Source organism: Cavia porcellus, unplaced genomic scaffold (genome assembly GCF_034190915.1).
Source record: "Cavia porcellus strain 051 isolate PalLab524CR breed Dunkin Hartley unplaced genomic scaffold, mCavPor4.1 scaffold_28, whole genome shotgun sequence".
NCBI classification, from domain to species: Eukaryota; Metazoa; Chordata; class Mammalia; order Rodentia; family Caviidae; genus Cavia; species Cavia porcellus.
In genome coordinates, this window is record NW_026947511.1 from 39,116,973 (window position 1) to 39,137,947 (window position 20,975).

Genomic DNA, 20,975 nt, shown 5'->3' on the forward strand with positions numbered 1-20,975 from the left:
AGCCATCTATGGCTCTAAGGGATCTGTGAACACTGATCCCCCAAAGTTCAATCTGTTTGCTTTAGGGTACTTAGGAAATGTACCAAGATAAACATCCCTATATAGATCTCACTACAAACCAGAGGTCAGCTTGGCATCTTCTTATATGCCCTGGAGGATCAGACTAGCTTCAAATCTAAGCAGAGTGAGAATGTTTTTGCCAACTAAAAATCCCATTTTTTTTCTTGGAAAGGTCATACATCATTATCAGTCAGCATACTTTTAAAGTCTAGAAAGCTTACTTAGTTGATTAAACACTATTTGTTTTCTTTATATTTCAAACCCAAATTATGATGTCAAAGAACACCCATTTAAAATGTCTTTGATGCATGTTCATTGTATGAATATGTGTGTAAGTATGCTTCCTATTAACATCAGACAAATTTGTTGTAACATTTCTAATTGAGGAAATTTACTGTGAATATAGCAAGCCTAGTTTTCCCATTCCATTCAAGTGATTGCTTGTATGGCTAGCTCTTTAGTCCTCCCCTTTCTTGATTCTCCAGGGTGGCCAAGCCCCCCTAGGCAACTGCTCAGCAATCACAGTGGCTGTTCCTAGCTACACAGCAGTTAAGAAAAATGTCCTGTGTGTACTAGACTTCCTGGGCTTTCTGTGAGATAAGGGCATGAGTGTCAGAGAATGTCCTAACAATGTTAGCATAAGCCTCAGCTTTTTCCTGGCATGGTGGGCACCTTGTTCCTCTGTGATAGCTAGTCACAGTAAACATTCCTGAAGACTTCCATCACCAACAGAGAGAATACCACCCTAAAGCAGGAATCTTCCTAATCATCATGCATTCAGTAGTCAACTATATATCCAGGACTGTATAACCAGGACTGTACCAAATGATCCAGAGAGCATTCTGCAGACAGGCAGAAGCTGTGTTCTGGGAGACTGAACAAACAAGCAATAAATAAACTAACAAGTCAAGATACCATATACAATTATTAAATGAAACAAAGTGCATATTTTAAAATCACACACACACACAAACAAGTTCTAGTTACAAAGACTCAGAGAAAGCTGAGTGTTAAGGAAAGAAAGTACTTGCTGAAGCGCGGTTAATAAATACTCAGCCTTCATCTTATTGTTCCAGGAACAAGTTATATCAGATTATCCATATTCTTTCTCATTTGATGCTGTATCTCCACAAACAGATTAAGAAATATTTTTGATACCAGTATCTCAATTTTAACAAGATGTTTTGTAAATTCTAGTATAATGTTTAAAACATTGTAGAGAAGTGTAAGCCAGTATATATTATGATTACCATGGTTGAGAAGAATAAGAAAAATGTAAATCAGTAATACCATTTTGGAAAAAGAGATTTTCATTTGCCTATAAATTTCCTAGAAGCCAATACTGAAGTGTGACAAGGAATTTTTTTAAATTTTATTTTCTGGGTGCTGGCCTATAGAATGGGCATTGACCCAGTACTAAGTGTTGGGGGAGATTAAAAAGGAAGGACCTAAAAATGTACCTAATAATAGCCAATTAAAAGAACTTGGGATGTTTGGTCATACCAGAGAAGAGACTGAAAATACAGTCTTCAAAATATTTGCACTACTTCCACAAGAAAGAAAGTACAGACTTACACTCATGGCCCAAAAGCTAGAGTCATGAGGAATGTGAGGAAGAAATGGGAAGGTCTGGAGGACATTCAGGGACTCCTGGCATGAAGTCTGTGTGTGGGGAAGTACTGAGGACTCTGATGCTAGGGACATCTAAAGTGTAGCCAGCTTGGCCAGAAAGTTTTTGAAATGCTTCCAAAAACTCCATACAGAAATGTGTATAGATGACAAGTCCAGCAGAGATTTAGAAGCTAGAGTGGAAGAAATCTGGTTTTGTCTTAAATAATTAGATGAAAAATTAAAATATATAGAACCTTTAGGGGCAAGACAGAGCTCATTTCTATGGACTAAATACAAATATTGTTTTTCATTTTTAAACTGTAAGTAGCATTATATCATGAGATACTAAAGCAACACTAATATTAGCAGAAGATCTTGTTGTGTGACTAAAAGCCATGTGTCGTGGCAGGGGTCTTGCATGAAGTCCTGTCCAGACTCCCCTGAAACCACACCACCCCCAACGCCTACAGCTCCGCCATCTGGATCACAGCACCCAGGAAAGACCACACCAGGGACCATTGGGAATGGTAGTGCTGGACCTGACACTGCTAAATCCAAGCAAAGGAAAAGAAAAAAGGTCAGTGACTTCTCCTTTTTTTTTTTTTTAAACCTCAGGAAGTATGGAAAGTTTCATTAAATTCTTTTCAGATATAGGAAAAATGTACTTTATTTTTCTCACAGCTCAAATATATAGAACCAGTTTACATTCACTTATAACTTCTACTTCAACTTTGTAAACAACTTTCTTTTGGATAAAGAAAAATACTGATATTTTATACAAAAATGTTCAAGCACTTGACACATACCAACTAAAGTCTACAATTAATATTTTACTGTGTTTATCAACATAAAATGTCACTTTCTATTCATCTGTTTATCCATCCTGTTGTTCACCTTGTTGTTGTTGTTACATTACAAAAGAAATACATTTTACACCTAAACTCTTTATTATGTATGTATGAGTTACAGTTTCTTTTTCAGGGTAAATTGTGTGCACAGTGAACCACTTGACCCTTAAGTGTATCATTTAATGAGTTTTGACAAATATATTAAATTGTGTTTTTCCAAAACTCTGTCAAAATATAGGACATAATTATCAATTCTGAAACTGCCTTCATGTTTTCTCCTGGTGAACCACTGCCCATAATGTCCTGAAAGGCAACCATTGTTCTGACTTTTTTATCATACATTCATTTTTCTTTCTAGAACTTCATATAAAAATAATATAGTATGTATGTGAAATTTCTTTTACTCTGCAGAGTTTAAATTTTTGGTTTTGGTTTGTGTGTAATTCTCTTATTTTTTACTACATTCCATTGTAGGAATATGCCAGTTTATTCATTCTCCTTTTGGTGGATACCTACACTGTACCATTGTTTGGGTATTATGAATCTACTGTAATATTCTTCTACAAGTTTTTAAGGACAGATGCCTTCATTTCTTCTAGATGGAGAGCTAGAAATGAAATTGCCAAGTCACAGAATTTTGTATTTGTTGGGTTTTTAATGAAATTGCAAGACTTTTCCCCAAAAAAGTTGTATCATTATTTTATACATCCACCATTTATATTTAAGCATTCTAGTTGCTCCATATCCTCATTAACGTTTAGTGTTGTTACTGTATTTTTAATCATTCTAATGATTATTGGTAACTCATTATAGTTTGTGCATTCCCCTGACTAATATTAAATGCTTGTGTGTATACTGACCAGGTTGACAAATGGCTGATCATTTGTCTTCCTCTGTGGAATTTCTTTTCAAATCTTTTACTCCATTTTAGGAGCTGTTGCTTTTATAACCAATATATAAGACCTCTGTATATATCCTGAGTAACATTTCATACATGAAACTAAGCTTTTCATGTATTTTCTCTGTTTATGCATGACCAAGTCATTGTCTTAATTAATGTTATTTATTCTGATATTCACTACAGTTACTATAGTTTTTCTGATAATTACCATAATTTTTAGGCTCATAATTCTTTGTAGGGAATATAATTCTATGAGTAGCAATTTCTATTGGTAGCATATTAGCAAAATCTTATCAAAATAAAGCATAGCACAATAACTGTGTCCCAGCATTTTTACCTCAAAGACTTGATCCTATAGACATATTAAACAGATGCAGAGTAATATACACCCAAGTATATCACTACAGCATTATTTGGATTGATGAACTAAATGTTCACAGTGAAGATGTAACTAAATAAATTACCATATGTCTGTTCAAACAAACAGGAAGCACAGTAACCATAACCACTCTTGTTGAGCTATTTCCAAGATACATTACATGAAAAGGACATAGCCAGGTAGGTGGCACTAGGCCCACCTGTTAAGGAAAACAAAGTACTAACTCTGATACACTTACTTAGCACAGCTATTCTTTGCAAGAGCACACCAGAAGTCAGCACCAATGCTGACATCCTGGAGGGGAGGAAGGTAAGATGGAGAGAGATTAGAGAGAAATCTACTTTTCATTGTATCCTCTTCCATACTTTCAAATGTACTCTTAGACCATGTGCATGCTTTTCTTATTACAAATTCAAAAATAACTTAAAGATTTCCACAGACCAAGAGCATCCAACCTGAGCCTGAAATGAGACTTAAAATATACATAACAAAACAGGTCCCAATTATTTTCATTATTTTAATAAGATTTGAAATACACTGAATAGCAATTACCCTAGGTTAATGGTGGTTAACCTGTAGTACATCTGCTGCTGCAAACTGTTTGTATCATTGAAAGCCCTAAGAGGTTCATCATCACTGCTGTAGAGTGTCTTTCTCCATTTCATCCCAAAACCTTAAACATGTCCTGTGCCCATCAACAACATGGATGCACTAGGGATATGTGTTACTCCTTGGTAAATGAAAGGAAAAACCACAAATGAAGCTGAAATTTAAATTTGTTTATTATCAATTATAAAATTGCATGTTGGCATGGTTCTACAGCTTTTAATGGCAAATAGTTTTATTGTGCTAACCAAGATATAGCTAAACCCTTAAGCATTGTAAGCTAAAGCATTAAACATGTAAGCATTGGACAATTAATAAGGAAAGAAGTCCATGAGAGTACTTGAGACTGGCCGGGGCAGGTCTAAGCTTAGATGATGGGAACAGCAGGAGTTGAGCTTCATGTTTTATCACTGTGATCCATGAGCCGGTTGCAGTGGATGTTGGAGTGGCTAAGACACAACTGTCAGAGGCTTCATGAGCTAGAGGCTAGAGTTCAGGGAAACCACGGCTAATAGAAACTAAGGGGAAGAAATCACAAGAAAGACACAATCAAAGTGAAGACTCTCCATGTCTGGTATTACAAACTTTACCTACATCTCTGACTTCTAAATTATTTCTGTGTAGTATAGCTGCTACCACTCAAGAGAAGCCTGAAGTTAAGAGTTAAATCTAGAAAAATGAATTTCCTTCTTGAACATTTAAACAGAAACACAACATCACCCACTCTCTTCATAGAAATATAAGAGAATCCCTTAATGTCAACAATGTTTTGCTCAAATGTCTAAAATATAAAGAAAAAAGACCTATACTTGTTGAAAACCAAAGTAATTGAGATAATTATTTAATTTTCACAACAATCTTATAGAGCAATTACAATTATTGAGCCAAAGTACAGATGAGGATACTGAGGCTTGGAGATACTGTGCCCCTTTACAGAGCTTGTAAGTGATGGAGCTGGGATGTGAACCCAAGGCAGCTGAGAAACCAGTACTTAACACTTCACAAGACTATAATACCGGTACTGAAGCATATTAATGTTTTATGAAAAATCATGTTGCATACATACACATCTGTCATTTCTTGAGGAGCTATTTTTTTTTTTTTTTGTCTTTTTCCTTTTTATCGGTATCACGGATCGAACTCACGACTGCCTGCTTGCAAGGCAGGCGCTTATGCCGCTGAGCCAAATCCCTAGCCCCTTGAGGAGCTATTAATACTATCATTGTAAATAATCTTTTTCTCTCATGTTCTGTTTGCAAAATTGCCTCTATGGATGTGATAAAAATAGAAAGTGTTTGCATTTTGTCCCAAGGATAGCAAGAAAATTAGGAACCAAGTTAGAATGCTCTTTTATGATAGTCTACTGTACAATAAATAAATATATCACAATTTTACATTTTTCTTTTTTAAATTAATGACTCCAGTTATTTCAGAAGTATGCCCAGGAATCTCCCAAGAAACATTTACAGTAATAAATGTTTTTTAAAAAACTAGCTTCCTGTAGTTCTTTCAATGAGCTCCTATGACAGTTTTCATGTGCACACAAATGGCAGTATCCTTCTGTACCTTGACATGCAGGCTTAGATGAAATATTGTAGGCATAAAAATTGCATTTGGTAGAGGTCTGCTAAGCAGGGGTCACATAACAGTCATCTTTGATTTGTTAATGGAACTTTCTTTAGTCAAAGTATATGGCAACGGCAGTGTGCATCCTAAGGAGGAAAAATGGCTTGTTTTGTAAAGGTTTATTTTCATATTTCATACACTGTAGTTCTGCTGCGTGTTTTTGATTTAGTAACAGTTTATGTGTTTTTCTGTCACAGAGCACCGCGGCCTGTGGTGCAGAGGCTCACAGCGATGCCATCCAGCCCTGCCACATCAGAGAGGCTGTCCGACGCCACGGCCGCAAGATTGGCCCCCTTTCTCCATTCACAGTATGTAATAACAGAGTTATAAAAAGTTATATTTATAATCTGAAAGAATTTTGATTTTCAAGTGGTTAAATGAAGAAGCAGTGGAATTGTTCAAAGCAATTTGCGGTGACCATAATTTTGTTGTATAAAAGTGGCATAATTCTCTTGGGAAATAAGTTAGTCTTTTTGTCTTTCTTTAGGAAGACAAATTTTTTTTCTACAAATATTTTCTTTCAATTACATATTAAGCTTTGTGTTGGGGCTTATGTTTTCTATTTTTCAAAGCTTAGGTTTATAAAACTTTTGTCAAATTATAGGTATCCAAATATTGTTAGAAGCACTTTATATTTTTAAATTGGTTAGCTTGGCATTACCACTTCTGTCAGACGTCGCTCTTCTAAACACACTTTGAGTTGGAAGAAGAAATGATTTCTTTCCTTGCTTTGAACTGGGCTGAACTGGAGACAGGCTTTCACATCTTCGGATGATTTGAAAGCTTATAACTGTGGTTTTGTTTTTTTTTTAATGGCAATTAAAGAGTCAAGATTTCAGCAGCAAAAAGAAAGTGTGCATGCAGGGGTGTGTTTCAATGAAGTGCTTATCTTACACATGTTTAAAAACACTGTTTTTATGTAACAGAAGTTGTTCCAAAAGCTCTGTTTCTAAGAAATTGGTTTAATGTTCAGAAGTAAGATTTGATTTACATAACAGAGGAACAATAAATTTACAGAGTGGTTTGGTTTGGTTTTTTCCAGTATGAGGGATTGAATTCAGGTAACTGAGCTACATCCCACCCGCACCCCATTTTTTGAGACAGAATCTGTGTGTCGCTAAGTTGCCTAAGTTGGTCTCAAATTTGCTCTCCTCTTCCATCAGCTTCATGAGAGTGCTGGGATTACAAGTGTGTACCATCACACCTGGATAAATTTACTTGTTTTGCTATTAACTTCTGATTTAATTCACTAATGTAAAATAGAATAACATTATATAAACATGTAAACAATTGTGTAAAACATGTAAACACATAATAGAGATACAAATTCAGATACAGCATAAGCTAATGTGTATCAGATACATATAACCATTATATTTTTAAAAACTAATGATAAGAGTTTTTAAATGCTGAATTTAAATAGATCTGGAAAACAGAAAAACTAATTCAGGATCTGAAATGTTCACATAGCCAATGTCCTAGCAGACAAGCGAATTAGTAGTAAATGCTAAAGAAACCCTACCCCAGAGGAGCACCCAAGGTTTGATCCCTCCTCAGACCTGCTCCATTACATCGCACGATTGAGATCTGCTTGCTACATAGGACCAGGAAGATAGTACATGACATACTCCCTCAAGAATACTTGCCACAGATTCAGCTGGTGCAGTGTTTACTTTGAGATATCTTGCAGGCTATAATCCTAACTTTCCCCCCAAATTTCCCACAAAATACCTAGCTCTTAGTATTATTTCTGCATTATTCTAGTAAATTGATAGTCTTTAGAAACAAAAGGCATCATTTTACATACAGTAGTAATTCCATTTATAAATTTAGTAATTCTTGGTCACTGAAAATTAAATGAATATTGGAAGCAAGCTGCCCTCTTTTTTCTCTCTATACAGGAAAAAAGTCTCTATACAGGTTAAAAAGTCTCTTCGTTGTAGGGTATGTTTGCAGGATGTGTATGTCAATGCTAAGGCTACCCTTCCCTGGCTGCCCTATTCTGCTGGCTGCTAAAAGGAGTCGGTGGTGGTGGAAACCTCTTGATGTTAGCAGATACTGCCATTCAGTCCCCTCAGATACACTCTGCACACCTGAGGTGATGTTTAATGCAGTCACAAGAGGTCACTTGGCTACCTAGGCAGTAAGAGAGGAGGGAAACAGAGCTGCCTCTATAATAACCATAGATTGAGATTTAAATTTCCTCGCAGAAAGAGTGGGCTAACATGGCTTCTAATATAACATTTTCTTTGTAAATTAAAATCTAATGAACAGCTCATTTACATTTGTGATGCACAGAAAGTTTGTATTTGCAGCATGTCATTCTAAATCTAGTATTTGTGCATTTATTTAATATTTATAACTGATACTAGAAGCAATAGAATTTTTACATGTTAATGAAATACCAGGTGATGTTGATAAATGGTTGATAACCTGATTTAAACCAGGTTAAACGTACTTACCTCCTCAAAAATTTATCATTTCATTGCAGGAAAAACTTTCAAGACCCTCTGCTATAGCTTCTTAAAATGTAAACCCGTAACTGTTCTTGCTCCTATTTGATGCTACCTTAATACCCATTAATCAGTGTTCCCCTTCCTCTTTCTTCCCCTTCCCCAGCCTCTGTTCACCATCATTCTCCTCTTAGTTTGTAAGAGATTGATGTTATTAGATTCCACAGATGAGTGCAGTTTACGGAGTGCTTGTGTTTCTGTACCTGAATTGTTTCATTAATGACCTGTGTTTGAAAATGACAGGATTTTGTTCTTTTTGTGGCTGAATACTGTTCAATTGTGTATTCTTACCACATTTTCTTTATCCATTCATCAGTTTATATGAACACAGATTTGTGTGTCTTTTGACTATTAGAAATAATGCTGCTGTGAACAGGGAGTGCACATGTCTCTATGACATCCCAATTTCATTTCCTTTGGTTATACACCCAGGAGTATACTAAGTATATTACTTAATCTGTTATATGGTAGCTCTAATTTTAATTTTCTATTTTCAAGAATGACTGTACTAATTTGTTATATATTTAAATGTATCTGATTTAAAATATCTATAACTTGGTGCCTCTACATCCAGTTTCCTACATTTGAAATTATTTTGGGGAATTTAAATAGCCAGCAGTTTACACGGGAACAATTTTAATATAAACCAGATATACTTAAAAATCTTTTAATGAGGCATCATTCTCTTTTCTGGATGACCTATGAAATAGTTTTGTGCCAAAATATAGCATGACCAATTTCAAGAATAGTTTCTTGTATAAAGCATGAGTTCTTCACTTGGGAATTATGTGAAATGACAAAAGAAAGCAATGATTAAAGCCTTTTGCTCACAGGAGAGAGGAAGAACAGCACAGACAAGATCATAGGACAGCACTGCAGGCACAGGGAGCGAGAGAGGACTGCATGAACGTCCACCAGCTGCGCTTGCAGGCTGTGATAACACATTTGTGAGAGCTTGCACATAAGAAAGTTCCATTTAATTAAATGAGTTGTCATGTTCCTATTTGTTAGGATTGCCTTAATTATCATTTAAAATTATTAATATGTTGTATTTCAGATCTTCCCAATTTCTGGTGTATATTTGTTTTTAAAAGTCTTGGTAATGTTTTATATATAGTACCTGGATATACAGGGAGATGGGAGTTAAAGAAGGTATTAGCACTTCCAAAAAAATGTTCTAGCAAAAGGTTTAGCTGTTTTTATTTTCTTTTCACAGCTTAAAGATTCAAATGCTACTGATAATTTTAAATATATATATATATACATATGCATATTGATAGCTTTCTCTTGAACCTTAGAAGAGTCAAATAATAAAATTACTCTTTTAACCATGATATATGTTCCTAGAATATATCTGTGTAGACTTAGATGCAAAGAGCCTTTTAAATTTTATGATGAGAACATTTCTTGTTTCCTCTGAGAAAGTAGCCAGAAAAGTAACTTCAGGCACACCTTGCTAGTCCATTAAGAGGCTATGAGATACTGTTCTAACTGGAACCTTGCTGTGTACACAACCATGGTTACCTACTCTAGGGCACAAGCCTAGCTCTCAATGGGACATGCTGTAAAGGCCAGATAAAAAATCAGGTGTATAATGTGCAAAGCTAGAGAGAGAAAACTGTGTTCACTGAGTGAGGTGATAAAAGCCCATGTGTTATGCCTTAATCTATTTTAGTTTCTCCTGCTAGTCAAGTAGAAGAATAGACAACCCTCTGAACCCACATATTAGCAGGTTGCTTTCTCTTGAACTATAATAATCAGATAAAATTACTCATTTAACCACAGTTATTAATCTAAATGACCTTAAATATATCTGTAGAAGCAAGTTGCTTCTGTGTCCAGCCATCTTAGATCTTGAGACAGAACCCTAGAATCTTAAAGCTGATTTGGAGACCAGTCAGTCTCTATCTCAGAGGCTTTGCAATGTGGCAGTGCATAGAGTTAGCCCTGCCCTGTTCCTGAGTACTGCTTGTCCTCCCTGGCCATTTACTTTGATGTATATGGATTTATTAGGGAGTTCTAGAACATTCCCATATCATTAGTTGTTCAGGGATGTTCACAGTAGGCTAATAGGGATCAAAAATATGAAATTCCCTGTAAGAATTCCTCACAATTAACTTTTTAATATGAAACTTACATGCCTGCTTGCTTTCCCTATTTTGATGTGGAATTTCACATTCATAAATAAATACTAGTATCAGAGCACTTTTTTTTACTGGAAGCATATATTTTACTAGAAGTAAAAATTTTCTCAGTAAATTTTCTAGAAGTATTAAATCTATCATTCTAGATTGCAGCCAAGTATAGTTTTGTAACTATATATAGTCCAGTGGTTCTCAAAAAAAAAAAAATAACGTGCTACATTTACCATATTAAAAACCTAAAACTAAGTGTTCTCCAGAAAATTATGAAACTTTAAACACCTTTCATTTTAAAATAGGGTGAGGTTGATTTTGTTGCACTTTGTTAGATAGAATTACTTAAAATTGCAGTTTCTGTATATCAAAAGCAGTTGAATATAAAAATTTTATATGATCCAACTAATACAATGTTCAATTTAGGATTATTCAGAGAAGGACTTTTAGGAATGGAAATGAACTAGAAACACTGGGGAGAAAACATCATTGGCATCTGAGACTAACACTGGGCACAGTAATAACTCACATCTTCCTTTAAAGGAAGCTCTTTATCTGCATTGTCTTATTGGATCCCCAAATCCCACCATGAGATTAGTGCTACCATATGCATTTTATTGATAAGAAAACTGAGATTTAGAGAAAAATTAAGTAATGTTTAAGGTCTCATAGTAACAACTGTTTCTAAAGTGAGTATGAGGTAAATACTTTGGCTTGGAACTGTGGCCTTCCAAAAATTCTTAGTAATTCTACCCATTAAACTTTATTATTGTAGATAGGCATATGTTTTTCACTTTTTAAATGGTCTTACTTGAAATTATGAGATACCCTCTGCTAAATTACACAGTTTGATTAAAAATACAGCTAATATTTAAATTTTTAAAATTATAGTAAAAGGTAATATTGCTGTTAATTGCTCGAAAATATTCCTTTTCACTTCAAAACATACTTGTCCCATCAATCTTGACACTTTCAGAAGCACTTCAGTATTTCCACTTCATTTGCACATTCTCAACAGTCTCTCTCTGAATAATCCTAAATTGAACATTGTATTAGTTGGACCATCGAATTCAGAAGCACTTCTGAAAGTCTGTTTTGTTTTGTTATCATGGCTGCCTCGATGTCCTGAATTGATTTGAAGCATTTACTTTTCATGGTCATCTTGACTTTGGGAAAGAGCTAGAGGTCCCACAGTGGTAATTCGGTGAATAAGGTGGGTACATCTTGTTTTTAATCCAGATCACTATTCTGTCTCTTTTGGTCTTTTTGAGACAGGATCTTGCTATACAGTTCAGGCTGGCCTTGAGCTCACTTTATAACCCAGGCTGGCCTTGAATTCATAACAATCCTCCTGCCTCAGCCTACCAAGAATTGAGATTACAGGTGCGCACTAACGCACCCTGCTCCTGTGTCTTTCTAATTAGAAAATTCAGACTGTTTACATTCAGAGTTACAATAGAAAGATGTGTACTGGCTCCTCTCATTTTGTTGGTTTTCTTCTGGTTGTTTGAGTTCAGTTGTTGAAAACATTTCATTTCCAAGATATGTTCCTTTCTTTTTTCTGCTCATCTTAAAGACCTGATGTTTTACTGAATTAAGTATGGTTGATTATTTCTCGTTTCCTTTTCTGCTTTTCTAGTAAAACTTATTCTGTCACATGCTATCATAATAGTGTTCATTTTGAATTACTCTTTTGCATTAGGGTTCCTTAAGTATCCTCTGTAAAGCTGGTTTAGTAGTCATGAATTTCTTTAGTTCATGCTTCCTGTGGAAGAATCAATTTTGAATAATTTTACTGTCTAAACTAATTTAGGTGTCTTTTATTTTCTTTCAGGGCTTGAAATATATCTCTGTATGCCCTCTTGGCTTTTAAACTTTCTGCTGAGAAGTCTAATGTACTTCTCATTGGTGTGCCTTTAAAAGTGAAAAGGTACTTCTTTGTTGCATCTTTCAATATTCAGTACTTTGGGCAGTTTATAATGTTATATAGAGAGGTTCTTGTTGGAATTCTGAATGCCTCATACCCTTGGATGTCCATATCTTCCCCAAAATGTGGAAAGTTTTCTGCTATTGTTTCACTGAATAAATGTTCTGTGTCTTTAGCCTGTCTTTTCACACTCCTTGGTGTAAACCGATTATGCATAGGTTTGGTCTGTTAGTTGTGTTTTAAAATTCTATTTTTCCTTTAGTATTTCCTGAATGTGTAATTCGTAGGCCTTGTTTTGAAGAGCTTACATTCTTTCCTCTGCTCCAGTTTATTGCTGAGGGTTTCCACTGAAGTTTTGTTTGACTTCTGAACATTTCATTTCCAAGATGTCTGTCTGCTTCTTTTTCAGGATCTCTAATCTTGTTATTGAATTGCTCTTTCTTATCCTGGTATTGCCTTTTTCCTTTCATTCAGCTGTTTATTTGTATACTCTCTAAAGTCATCAATCACTTGTGGGGTCAGTCTTTAATTCTCTGATATTTTATCCATTTTGATGACTTTAGATTCAGTGATTAAAAAGTGACTTTTAAAAGAGTCATACACCTTGTTTTTTTATACTTCTTTTTTTCTGTGCTGATACTGCTCACCTGCTGGCATAGGTATGTCTTCTACTTTTCTGTGAAAGTCTTTGTGAGCCTCAGTACTGTGCTTTTGGAGTCACTGCTTTTCTCTGTGCTCTCTTTCTGCTTCTCTGTCATTCATTCATTCATTCATTCATTCATATATTATAGCTTTGAGAGCTGAACCAAGAGCCTTGACCTTGCTAGGGAAGGACTGTCACTATGCTACATCCCAACCCTTACTATTGCTTTGAGACAAAGTCTTAAGTAAGTTGCCCCATGAACCTGGCTTATCTGCCTCAGGCTCCCGAGTAGGTGGGATTATAGGCCTGTGCTACTTCATCTGGCCCATCTCCTCTTTTTCTTGGAGCACTTCCTCTTCTTTACTCATGTGATAGTCTCTTCTGTTGCCTAACCTTACTTTCAGAGTCACGGGAAGGATTCTCCTGTTGTGCCTCTTGCCCATAATAGTCACTTTTAAAATCTTATTTTGTATGAATAATGAAGGTATTCTGAAGTCAGAATTATGGACAGCACTTGCAATGTGTCCCATCAGTGTCTGTTTCCATTTTTTAGTTATATAGCAGAGTGAAGAGTTTGATTTATAAGTAAGACAGTTTTGTAAGAATGTTTTAAAAGAGACTAGTGCAGCAGTCCTGACTCAAAAGAGAAATGCAAATTTTTGCTTAAGATTTTTCTTACACTACCTAATAAATGCTTACATTTCTAAATATGTGGATTTATCCAGTGTAATTCTTCATGGTTTTCTGGGAAATATTTCTGAGTGAATCTGAAAATACTATAAAATACTCAGAGGTATCACCAAAAAACCAAGCAAAAAACAAAAACACAAAAAGCCTCAGTCAGTTGAGATCCTTTTCTGGCAGACATTAGTCTGAAGTTTCAGAATCAGATTCAGTTTGCTTTACTTGTTGAATCCACACTTGGAAAACTTCATTACTATGACATTTTTATACTCTTGTAAGGATAATCTTGTGATTTTATATTGTCAGGTTGAGTTGGTACAATCATGTTGCGTTACCAAACTGTCTAGTTAACTTTTATAATGAGCACAAAATATGTAAAAAGGGAAAAGAAATCTTGTGTCATTTTACCTCTCTACAGCAATAGTTTATCTTGGGATAGACAGTGAGTTGTTCATAAATAATTATACAGGTCCATTTAGAAGCATCCTGGTATTATTAAAAAGTTGTATTTTTCTGTTTTGTACACAGCAATTATTCAAGAGCATATTGCTTTTCCTGCCTTTAATTTTATATTACTGGTAAAGGCCTTACATTTAAGTTTAGCACGGGTTATACATCCTATGGTGATAGGACTACTTGACCAATTTAATGTCCAGTGTATGTACTGCTTTAAATATATACTTAAAAAACAAAAACCAATCCAAATTCCAAGGTACAACTTCCTAATCAACAAAACATCTATAAGTAGCTCAGATATAAAATAGTGGATTGACAGAACATTGGAGTAGCACAAAAATAATTTAGAAGAAACATGTATGATGTCTCTAGAATCACCTGCCAAGGAGTTCTAGAATTTTTCAGGAACATAGTTTGAAAACCAGAAAATCAGTTCCTCTGATAACCCAAATCTGCTACATCTTTGCTCCAAGTTTGTCTTTCTTGTAAAACTGAAAGTAGGTTAAAAAATTAATGATTCTCTTTATTTGTTGTAAAAGGCACACACTATTTTGAGAAACAGGAAGAATTCAGACATGGGTAAAATGAGAAGTGGGTAATGGACACCAGCGAGAAACTTTTTGAGCTAAATATTTTGTAGGGGCTGTCTTGAGTTTTAAGTGTGTCATTGTTGTTTCTGGAGTCTATAGTTTTCTAGGGAAATAGAACTAGACAGAAAAATTTCTTAGTGACTCCCCAAAAGAAAATCCTTTTCTTCAAAAGAAAAAAATCTCACAAGATTCTTTTAATTATTACTTGAAGAAAGCAGAAAAAGGATTAGTTGGAGGAAACTAAACTGAGCCACTTGCAAATTTAAAAAATTGTGCTCTAAAAATAGCAAGAACTTCCTTTACGTTTGTAAATAAACAGGAAGATTGTAAATACTCAGTTGGATATATAAATCATGCATTAAATTTTTCATGTTGACCTAATACAAGTACTGTTCTCCATATTTTTAATCTCAATTAGAAAATTATAGATTCCTTTTATTGAAATATATTCCTTACTTTGTATCACCAGACACATCTAACATTCATAAGTAAGTTCTGTCTAGATGAAACATTTGTATATTGTTTTACTGATAGTGTGGCAGAAATTTTCTTCAGATGCCTGTGAAGAGGACCTGCTAAACTGGAGGTGATTTTTTTTTTCTTAAATAGTGTTACATACTTTAGTCAGCAAATACGATAAGTGAACTATCATTTAATTGACTGATATAATTGCAAAGTTAATCCCACCACGTAATAAGTAGAATATTGTAAATGGGAATTTATACCTTCCAGAATAAAACTAATACTTACTCTTTTTGTGCTCAATATATATTTAAGGTTATACACAAGGTTGAAAACTAGAAAAGAATTACGCCTTGTTTTCCTAAGGTTTTAATTATGATTTGATTTAAACCAAATTCCCTAGGCTAATTGTGCACAGATTAATACTCACCCCCACATGCCACCTCTGCATAACCCCAAACTATGAGGGGAGAAAATTCATAGCCCTTCTGTCAGTCAGATGTGAGGTGCTGCCCAAGCACCTGGTGAGGCTTTCGGACCTGATTGCAGTACACTTGAAATAGGTCTCCAGATCTGGAAATGTTTTTCCTGATTAGTTGGAAGAGGTCAGGCAAACAGAGCTCAGCACCAGGCTCTGTATCTCCCCAGGTGCATTCAAGGTGACAGTAGGCAACCATGCTGGTGGACTCTGGCTATAGTGCTGGGCAGTGAGGTTGATGGACTCCAGTTGCAAAGGTTCCCAGCCTGGCCTACAGGTTCATGTCAGTTACAATCCAAACACTTGTACAGGTTTTACAGTTTCCAGTAGACAAGTTAGTGTATTTCTGGATCTGATTTTATTCTACATTCCTGATATAACTCAAACAACCATTCGCATATTCAGGACTAACTAGGTAAAAGTCTAATAAGGAAAGAGCCTAATAAGCAAATAGCACGTAGTTCACAAACAAGCTCTTACCTAGCCACATTTAAAAGAGAACTGAAATTAGGGGAGAGGGAAGTGAAAAGAAGAGGAATAGAGACAAAGGGGAAAAAGGAAAGAGAGCAAGCCTGAGCTCTGCACTACACTGAGCTTTTCTCTGAAGCCACTGTGGAAGAGTTGCTTATGTGAATGAACTCACTTCATGTTAGTTTTTGATGGTTACGACATCTGTCATCCATACAAGCAGGTCACAAACACCCTCCCCAGGGAAGTAAGGAGGCAAAGCAAGATTGTAATGCCAGGCGTCAATCTGTCATCTGCTGCTGCTGAAAAACAATTCAGAGCATGTATGTTCCCAGTAGAGTAAGAGCACACTTCACATACAAGGACAGCAGTTGATTTGAGTATAAAATCTTCCATATGTTAGATGCATATTCATGCAGCTGAGTTACACATGCTTTAGAAATGGAAGGAACAACACCCTAGATATCCTGAGTTCCTTATAGCTCCATGAGCTCCATTGATTAGTTTAATATTTACTAAACATTGTGAGGATGAGATGTGGCACGTGGAAATGTGTAACCAGCCATTAGTGAGGGACATTAACATTCAACTAAATTTGTAAGACAAAGTTGAGGATAAATAGCAATTTTGAAAAGATAATGTGGACAGGAAGTAGAGCAGGAATAAGCCACATCTATTTTTAAAAAATTATTTTATATTTGGAAACACTGTCTCCCAAAGTTGTTGAGGCTGAGCTAGAACTTGTGATCACCCTGTATCAGACTCTTACGGGTTACAGGCATGTGCCACCATTGCCTGACTTACAGGTGTTTTTTTGTCTCTGAAGTATATATTGGAGGTCTCAGGTTTTATTTGGCAAATTTCTTTTCAAACAACTGATAGGGGTATCAGAGTTTTACTATGTTTGTTTGTTTGTTGTTTGGGCAAGGGATTAATATGAATGACTTTATATTAAAGGAAATAACTAAAATATGACTGTAGAGAAAAGCTTGCCTTGAATGATGTAGCAGACTGCACTATAGCAAGAGACCAGAGAGGCTCTTCATAGGCCATTGCAAAGTAACTGGACAGTAGGCTAAGTAGAACAAGATTCTTCCTGAGAGAAGAGTACAAGGTGACAGGTTTATGATGTGTGCCACCATGGAGAACGAGCAGTGAAAATGTTCTCAAAACCAAACTCAGAGCACAGATGCTTTCTAAGAATTCACTCAATTTAGAAACTCGAAAAGGAAACTCATCTCCAGGAGGTTCCTGATGGTTCGGTTTCCATGCATAGATAACCCAAGATTTAAAAATTAGGATACATGCTGGCTTCCTATGTGAACTTCTGGGAGTAGCCTTGCTTATAGCCCTGCTTATGTTATATGTTGTTTCAATGAACAAATTGACTTTCTAAGCCATTAATGAATTCAGTCATGCATTCCTGAAAGATGACTGCAATCTAACTAGATTTTAAAATTTTTCATCACTAAAGCTATGCCTGCAATAGCCTTGTGCCAGGAAGTTCCAGAGCATTGTTCTCCTAAACTGATAAATAGTTTTTGTGTTTGTATGAACCCATTATCTCTACCACTGTCCCTCTGCCCCCACTCCCAAAAAGAACCTATACAGAAAGCAATGACCACAACACTGACCCACACTACAGATTTCACAGGGACTAAGGAATGACATGTTCAGAAACCCATTTCATCAATCCTAGTGATTCTTCTAAATAGACTCACCCTGTAGTCCGTCATTACGTAGTCAGTCCCCTCAACAAGCACTTCAGTCCATAAGAAGCTTGCTCTCGGTTGTAGACTTCTTGCCCTTTTCTCCTGAGTCCTTCCTTCAGATTTATGAAAGAAAACATTTCTTTCTGTGAAAGGTTTTTGTACACCCGCATCTGGAAGTGTTTATTTCAGTGGCATGTAAGCTATCTGCAGATTTAGTTAGCACCAGACCCCCTTTTGTGTACTTCTGCCTTAAAAATTTTATAAATGATCTTATTGAATTTGTGCCAGTGTGCACATGGTTTGGCTGATTGCTGCATATATCCTTTACCTGCCAGTCACCTTTGATTTATGTTCTTTCTGCTGAGCTTTTGCCTTCCAAAACTGGTGCCACTGAACTGTCCTCTAAATCATCATATTGGTTAAATTACTCCAAGATGAGTTGCTATGTTTTTGGTTGCCTACAGACAAGAATTTATATTTTTCTTCTTTTACCCTCTTCTAGTAAAGCTACTTACAGAGGAGGATTGGACAAGTTATGTCATCGATCTCTCTATTTCAAATGAATACCATCTGAAACATTATGCCAAGTCAAGACTGAAGTGATAAAAAAGTGTTCTTTGGCATGTACTTATTTTGTGAGCCGTTTATTTTGCAAATAAGTCTGTGGCTTGGACTGAATCAAATGGGGAGATTTTTCAGTTCTCAAAAAGGGGAAAATAAAGTCAAATGAAATAAGTAAACTGTGTCAGAAAGGCAAGAGATTTTGTAGGCTTTACACTGTTTTACTAGCTTGTGAGTTTTTTGCTGTTTCCTAAAGAAAAGCAGGTGGTTTCACAGTTAACTAAAATGATAGCTTCTTATGGTAGTGGTTTCAAGGTGTTTCATATTTCTACAAAGATCCTGAAGAGCTTTTCATAAGAGTTTCTGACAAAGTGGTGCTTCAGTGGTCTTGGAATGTGCCATTTAACCTGAAGTAACATCAGCAACTGTAGCACCAAGTGATCCCCAGTGAGTTATGAGTTGACCTATAGTGACTGTGCTAATGAATGAGGACACTGGATTGTGTCAATAGAACATCGCATTACTGTATAATTTTTAAGTAGGTTTTAAATAGGTATGTCACACGTTTTGTAGAGCTCTCTCTCTGTTCTATATGATGGTAGAGAAACATTTTAAAAATATTCATGGTTATACTTGAAATGGTGTAGAAGCCTTTAAAATGCTTGGACTACACAGATCTGTGCCTCATAGTTTATAAACTATGGTAAGCAAAGGAGAGAATCTCTTAAGTCGCTCGGCTTTGGTCCCATCAAGCCTGGAGGTATTTATTCCAAAGGACTCCGGAGACGTCATTTATAGTCCCAAAAATTTATGTGGCACTCCCTGTGCTCTGCCCAGCTGAAAGCTGTCTCAAGAGCCTGTCAGTCATAGCTACATGGTTAATCACAGAGCTGACGAACCTTCTAGAGAGGCAGCATTTGGAGGTCTAGCTATTAGGGAAACACCACCAGAAAATGAAGTACTGAGTTTCCATTAAGATGTCGCTTTTAACAACATAATCTTTAACGTAGTTATAATTTATATATATATATGTGTGTGTGCTTGTATTTATAGTCTCATTTAAAAGAGACTATAAATAAACCAAAATTTTCATTGATACAGTTTCATATAAATCACTACTCACCATTCTGCCAAATTTGATGGATTTTCAAGGTCTCCTTAGTCAATTTGCATTAACCTTGGTTGTATCGTTTGTTAAAAAAAAAAAAGAAAGAAAAGAAAAAATAGTGATTTTTAGTAAACTTAGTAATGTTTTAAAGCTTCCATCTCAATGTCTAACATGTAGAACTTTTTTTTTTTTAAATGCTAATGGTGGGTTTTAAAAAAATCATTATCTTCGTTGAATTCAGACATATAGGTTACACTGGCAGTTTGCCAGTAGTGCTGTCTAAACTTAGAAAGGGAGGCTGGCCTACATTTGAATATGAAGTGGAGAACCAGGATTGCCCAGTCTTTCTTTATGGCCTTCAGAATGTTCCCTAATGTTTCTGTGTTCATTTTCACATGTGGAGAATAAATAATAATCTAGTCTTCATGCCAGGAGCTTCCAAGGACCTGGAGATCCAGGCATACTGGACTTCTTTCCTGCCCTATTTGCTTGCCCTGCCCTGGGCAAATAAGCCCTTACTGAGGACCAGTCTACTTCTGGTGGCAGTGGCATGACTGACCACATATGGGCAGGGAAGCTTAGTAGGGCAGACTGGTTATGATACAAAGATGAAAAACTACAGAAATTGTGGGTTCCAAGGAGTGACTACCAAAAATTTTTCCAGGAGTATATGTTTAGAGAAGTTCAAAGGTTTAGTTTGGAAGGAAAGAATGGAAGATGTTGTGCATTTGGAACTGGCTTTAATTGTAAGTGTCCAAACATGGGAGTCAGGGCAGACTGCTTACCTGGAAGTAGTTCCTACTCCTGTTTTTACTGATTCCTAAATTTTTGCTAGTACAGAATTGTCCTCTCTTAAAATATATTTTGTATACAGATGAACATTTAATGTTTCAAACATCTAGATAAGTAAACAAATTGTTTGGTGATAGTGCTTCACGTCAATGACTAAATAATGCTCTTTTGACCATTATCTTAATCTGTTTCAGTAGGAAATTACCTAAGTTACTCAAGGCAAATGACAGTTTCCCAAAATCTTTTGTTTCCAAGTGTCTTCTAAAAATTTAATTATGAAATCTTTGTTGCCGGGTCTTGTGGCATCTGATATTTACATACTTTACTTGAATCCTAAGTTAAAAGCTTTTCTGTTTCTTCTCAGTGTAAATAAAAGTATGGTAATATTCTGTGAACAAACTCACTGGGGCCCTTT

General features: G+C 35.7%; 1 protein-coding gene across 7 annotated transcripts in view; it reads left to right on the forward strand.

Annotated features, from left to right (window-relative positions):
• Positions 1-20,975, forward strand: part of Supt3h (SPT3 homolog, SAGA and STAGA complex component) — a 357,727-nt gene that overhangs the window by 255,740 nt on the left and 81,012 nt on the right. For 5 of the 7 annotated variants that reach the window (XM_063238790.1, XM_063238789.1, XM_063238791.1 and 2 more), the window contains exons 10-11: positions 2,081-2,248; positions 6,229-6,339. In XM_063238790.1, the coding sequence (XP_063094860.1) occupies positions 2,081-2,248; positions 6,229-6,339 (279 nt within the window). Of the gene's footprint in view, positions 1-2,080; positions 2,249-6,228; positions 6,340-9,377; positions 10,899-18,601; positions 18,621-20,975 lie in introns of those variants that run through there. The other 2 variants (XM_063238793.1, XM_063238794.1) reach the window with 2 other exon arrangements.